Source organism: Chondrus crispus, genomic scaffold (genome assembly GCF_000350225.1).
Source record: "Chondrus crispus Stackhouse genomic scaffold, scaffold_38, whole genome shotgun sequence".
Classification (NCBI taxonomy): domain Eukaryota; phylum Rhodophyta; class Florideophyceae; order Gigartinales; family Gigartinaceae; genus Chondrus; species Chondrus crispus.
Window position 1 is genome coordinate 243661 of NW_005179318.1, and position 6007 is coordinate 249667.

The 6007-nt window shown below is 50.5% G+C and overlaps 1 protein-coding gene; it reads left to right on the top strand.

The window, feature by feature from the left end:
• Positions 1 to 2324: 2324 nt before the first annotated feature.
• Positions 2325 to 5109, top strand: CHC_T00008647001 (ATP dependant RNA helicase). XM_005718605.1 is given in 2 exon segments: positions 2325 to 4580; positions 4581 to 5109. 1 exon segment carries the CDS (start codon positions 2325 to 2327, stop codon positions 4578 to 4580), a length of 2256 nt encoding a protein of 751 aa, XP_005718662.1. The 3' UTR covers positions 4581 to 5109.
• Positions 5110 to 6007: the final 898 nt, after the last annotated feature.

Sequence of the window (6007 nt, forward strand, 5' to 3'; positions counted from 1 at the left end):
TGTGCTACTTCTGGAGATATCTTGTGGTAGATTTCACTCCGTCATCCTTCCTCCCGGTCCAATTTCGCAAACAACAGGCACTCGTCCGTTTGAGGAATATCTCCCAGCTCTTCCCCCGTCCCTGTGAAGGGGACAGACGGCTTCTCGTATATTCCGAACTGAATGGCACGGCAAATAAATTCCGAACCACCCCTCTGGCGCCTTGCTTGGACTCGTTGCTGAGTTGCTAGCCAAAAAGGGCGCCTCTGGACGATTGCGTTCACATGTCTCCGTTGGCACCCTTTCTGGCACGCTTCGTCGCGTTGCTTGTACTGAGGGTGGCCAGCGCTTTCATTAACTGAGTTGCCATGTGACTGTCTAACTTCTCGAGGGACGCGTTGAGACCATCTGCTGTCGGGACCTCGCCCCGTTCCTCCAATGTTGGCATAATAAGCTTAGCGTGTAAAGTATCGCTGGCTGCCATCCTGTAGAATTCCGTACGCAGGCCTACGACACGAAGACCATATCGAACTGCTATCAGGGACCAAACGTCAAACAGAAGGGCGTTGTATTCGTTCATGTCCTCGATGGCCTCCTGACGGAGGCAAATAGCGGCCTGATGAAACGACCTCCAGTATCTAGATGCGTTTATGTAGTTTGATTCACACTCATAAACGGCACTCATGCTTGAATGTATCTTGAGTGGCTTGCGGGGAGGCCATTCAAGGTGCTCGAAAAACCCTTTTGTGAAGGCCGAAACTGAGTCGCCCTGTTCGTATGGACAGCGGGTAAGCCTCATCCCGCGATCATCCCTGAACCGGCGGGCTACTGCGCCGTAGGCCAGGAGCCAGTCGGAATATATCCCAGCTTCGTCGAGCGTCTTTCCTTTAGCCATGAGCTTGGCCTTCGACAACAATTGCTCCATCTTCTTCCAACTAGTAGCAAAGTCTGACACGGATGTCATACCTGTTTAGTTCAAAAATGTGGGCGCGATATAGGTCGCGCTTAGTCGATTTCTTTTGACCGTACTAGAAAGTCGCCTATCACCAGGATGTACTGGGGACTCTCTTGGAAAGAGAAAGGCATACCGTAGGAGCCGCACTGCTCCGGCAGGCACAGATCTCAAATACCTGTGCTCTATACGGCGCCGGAGGCGGCGGTTGGTCCAATTCGAATTAGTGATCTGATCATGACGAATTGCGTACACGGCGTGTCATACCACCTGCGTGGCTACCCTTGCTATCCATGACGTCGTTGTGTTTCATCCGCAAAAACAAGGGTTCACAAGACGAAATGCAACAGAATTATTTACGGGAACAACAGCTGGCAGGGGGTCACGCCCCAAGAAGGGGCCGAGGGACGTGGCACGCTCCTTGTGCCACAGAGCACGATTTGACTGCTGAGGCCAAATCACCCTACAGTGGCCCCTACCCATTAGTGCCGCCCCGTGCGAGACCCCAAAACTGGCACTATTGGGAGACGGCATTAATAGGTGACGTCGTCACATCTATTTTGATGCACTCGGTTAATTATCGTCTGCCTGCTCCGCGTTGGATCTCTGTCGTTGTTTTGCAGTGAGAAACGCGCGCTTTGCCGACCTCAAATACGATAGAGCGTCTGAAACTTGGCATTCAGTCCCCAAAACTCCCACGGCCTGAAGGGTCTTTAGATGCGGTGATGTTTGGCTTCTTGTTGGCTACGCGGAGAAAATGTGGGAGCAGTAGCTCTGATGTTTCGCACGGTGCGCCCTGCGATGCTGAACTGCCGCTCAGTTGCTTCGGCACAGTGTCCTTTGTCGAGCAGATCTGCAATGTCTAGTTTCTCTGCTATTGTCAGGCGCGCTTGCGCGTTGCTTTTATTATTTCCAGAACCAGATCCATAAGGAGGACAAGGTGAGGTCTGTGAACGCTGTTCGGTGAATAGAATCGGGCTTAGAAGCCGCTTTCGCATGCTTTCACGCGTGATGGACGGACGGACGGCAGCATAACACCCGGACCCGTTTGACACGTGGCACTTTTCGTGTTCGTAGGCCTGGCCGGCATTATTGGGAGGGTGGCATTAGTAAATGTGGCACTAATGGGAGTCTCACGCTTTACCCCTGACGCATAAAATAGATAGATTTTGAAATATTTTTTCGTCCCTATCACTGTGATCCTTTGAGCCGCGCGAGATTGTGCACCGCCGTCACCCGACCAGCTCCCTGCAGGCCCACGGGAGGACAAACGCGGCGCGAATAGCAGTAGAGTCATTTCCTTCAAAGAATACCACCCGTGGAATCCTCGAAGGATTCGATAGCTTCGCCAGTTCGAATATTTCGGAACTGTGGTTAACAGATACCCAACTGCATGACTTGCAACGCGGAAGTGGTGTGCTTCATACCAGGTCGGGCCGCATGTTTGTGTACAGGTGGTCTTCGAAGAATTTCAACTCCTATTTGTCTATTGCCGGCGAAGTGTATGAAAAGAAATGCATACGCTACCCGAATGCAACTATCTGACTCTGAGTTACAAAGTCGGCAGCCAGGTCCCTTAGACAATTTGGGGGTAAATGAAGCTCCTGGACCACACCAGGGACTTCAGTCGGCTGATGAGGCAATGGCACGTCAGAATATGGTAATCGATACTCCAGAAGCGGATGATGGGTGGTTCTCCATATCTGAGACAAGTGCAAAAGCCGATACGGGCTCTTACGACAAGGTGCGCCCATCGCATGAGATCCCCAGCGAAGATAGCGTCTTCGACCTTGCAACATTAGACGGAATGGGGCGTGAGGTGCTCGCTGTTGCGAGCTACGACCAGGTTGTGGACGTGAACATTGACGATGGTGGTGTGCTCGAAGATGATGAGGACAACAACGAGTTGTTCTGTGGCGTGGGCCTTGACGCTCTAGTGGAGTCAGAACAGATATTGAAAAACCTTAAGGAGGGCTTGAACATCGAAACGGCCACTCACGTGCAGCTTTCTGCTATTCCCCGCGTCCTGGACAAGAGGGATGTTGTGATACAGAGCCACACGGGCACTGGAAAGACACTCGCGTTCTTATTGCCGTTGCTGGATGAGATTGAGACTGAATCCCCATACGTGCAGGGTGTTATTGTAGCCCCAACTCGAGAGCTTGGGATGCAGATCTTTCACGAATGTGAACGACTATGTGAAGGCACCGGTATTCGCTCTATAGCTCTTATCGGAGGCGCGAACCCCGTGCGACAAGTTGATAAGCTTAGAAAATGTCAACCCCACATTGTTGTTGGGACCCCAGGAAGGATTGCAGAACTCGAGGAAAATCGCGAACTGCGTGTTAGAAATGTGGGCATGTTTGTTGTTGACGAGGTTGACCAATGCGTTCAAGCTGGGATGGGAGAAGATGTAATTTACTTGCTCAAGACTATGATGCGACGAACGCAGAAGGTTTTGGTATCTGCGACGTCAGATGTGGACTCGGTGCGCTCTTTTGCTGGCAAATATCTTCACAAGCCTGTCTTGCTGCGTGTAGGAGGAGCGCAGCGCTTGCCAAGACAGATTTCACACTGGTTCTGTGTGGTACCGGCTCGAATGCGTGTAGAACTTGTTCGAAAGCTCATGCACACCAACCCTGTACCCACCAGGGCAATTGCGTTTGTCGATGACCCTCGTCGCGTTGACATTGTTGTGGACCGCCTCTATCAAATGAAGATTGTTGCAGGGGCATTGCGTGGAAATGCCCACAAATTGGAGAGGGCGGAGGTGCTCACCGCGTTTCGCAAGGGAAGAATTAACTTATTGGTCACAACAGAAGTAGCGGCAAGAGGACTAGATATCCCCGAGATATCACATGTTTTCAATCTAGATCTGCCCACCGATGGTGATCACTACGTGCACAGAGCTGGGCGATGTGGACGTGTTAGAAACGTGGGCACAGTGGTTAGTATTACGACAGCAGAGACGGCCTTTGTGATGCGCCGACTGGAAAAAGAGCTTGGTGTGTCAATCACACGGATGGAGCCTCGTGGCGGAGACTACGGCCCAGTGGCAAGTCGGCGACGACATGGGGAAAATACCGATAAACGGAAGCAGATGGAGATCCGAGGAGAGCAGCAAAGAGTTGAAGGTATAGTAGCTGGTCGCCAAAGCACTAACACGTTGGATTCAAGATTTGGTGACGAAAAGTTCTCTTCCAGCGAAGTGATAGATGAGAGATCAATCATGGATTTGGTGCGCCAAATAGAAGCCTCGGATGCCTCGGATGCCTCGGATGCCTCGGATGTCTCGAAGACGAACGTTGTCGCAAAGCCAGCAAACCGCACAAGTAGACCGAAGAAAAAGGCCAAAGGCAAAACCAGCATGGACAGGAACGGGAAACGTGATGATAAGAAGAAACCCAAAGTCAAACAAAGATGGCGGGACCTGAAGGCTAAAGGGAAGCCGACGGGAAAGCTTGGGAAGAAGGCAAGAGCCGATGATTCGTCCTCTGATAGCAATGCACAATTGAGGGAGATAAGTGATGCAGACACAGGCAGTAAGAAAAAGGCTGAGCAAAAGCAGGGCGGCAATTTCAAAAGGGGCAAGTCTAAATTAAGCTTTAACGCAATGGCTGCTCGGGATGGGTGGGTAGGGAACCGATAAGGACTACGTCATACTTTTTGTGCACCTTAGTGCTCGCGAAACTTGTTCAAGAAGATTGGAAGGGCTGTCTAGCGTTGTATCCTATCTTTTGGGCCAGAACGGGATGGGCATGCTTAAAAGGGCGAACTTAGGAGAAAATCATTTATTATGCAAGATCCCCAGGACGGTTTTGCTGACATCTGCAAACCGTCGTGGGGATGCTGTATCACCGAGAGAGGATGTTGACATCCTCTCTCGGTGATACAGCACAAAGACATTTTGTTTTCTTGGCAAAAGTGTCCAAAGCGAATTGGCCAGGAATTCGCAAATTCTCAGAATTGCAATAGAAAGGGAGTACTGGCCAAAAGTACGTGGTCAGTAATTTCTGGAGTGGCTTCAAGTCCGGATTAGGAACACGTCGCAGAAATGCTTGATCGTTACTCCCTGAATAGAAAATGACTGTTACCACGAAGTGCAAAATGGTTGCACAAGTTGAGGACAGTGGGCGACTCCGAAAAACATAAATTGTGTACACGCAAATTCTCTTGTGTATGTGTGTCGTATTTTGTGAGCTGGCACGGAAATGGGCGACTCCGAAAAACATAAAAACACATTTTGTGTATGCGCAAATCCGCCGATTTTGATTGAGTCGGAGGTGTTTGTGCATACACAAACCGCCGATTTGCTCTTCGTTCCCCTCCCGATGTAATTGTTTGTGCACAGACACAAACGCACATCCGCACCCACCTATACCACCCTATATCATACCATGTGCTCAAATATTTCTCTGCGATCTGTCCGATCAACCCATCCCACCCCTCGGCAACCTCATTCCTATTTCGATCTGGCCTCCCTCCACACTTTCCCTCCGTCGTATCAGCCGCTGTCCAACCCCGCAGCCCAACGTGTACATGGCTCATGTTGCCGACTCCGACGAGGAGCCGGCACCCGATATTTGTCCCCAAGCCGGCGGCTCCTTCGTCAGTATCATAGGATAGGGCGTGAAGGCGGTACTGTACCGCAATCCGTCCGCCGGCGTGCTGACACCTCACTGAGGGTGAATTGGCATTAAATTTGTCTTACACAAATTTTTGTTCACATGCATTTCCGTGCCAAAGCACAAAATACGACAAACATATACAAGGAAATTTGTGTGTACACAATTTATGTTTTTCGGAGTCGCCCAATGCATGTGAAACAAAAATTTGTGTAAGAAACGCATAAAGCCTATACTGTACACCCTCAGTGAGCTGTTGACAGAGTCGCATTCAAGAGAATACGTCCCAATAATGGCCCTGGGCACCAGAGTCTGTGACCCAGAGCCATACAAATTTGGTCCCAATTACCAGGGCTCATGGCTCCGTAAAATCCTGGTTGACAATTGATTTTTCTGATATTCGCCTCAAACGGGGACCTTGTTGGATCCTGCAAGCAAGGCCTGGCAGATG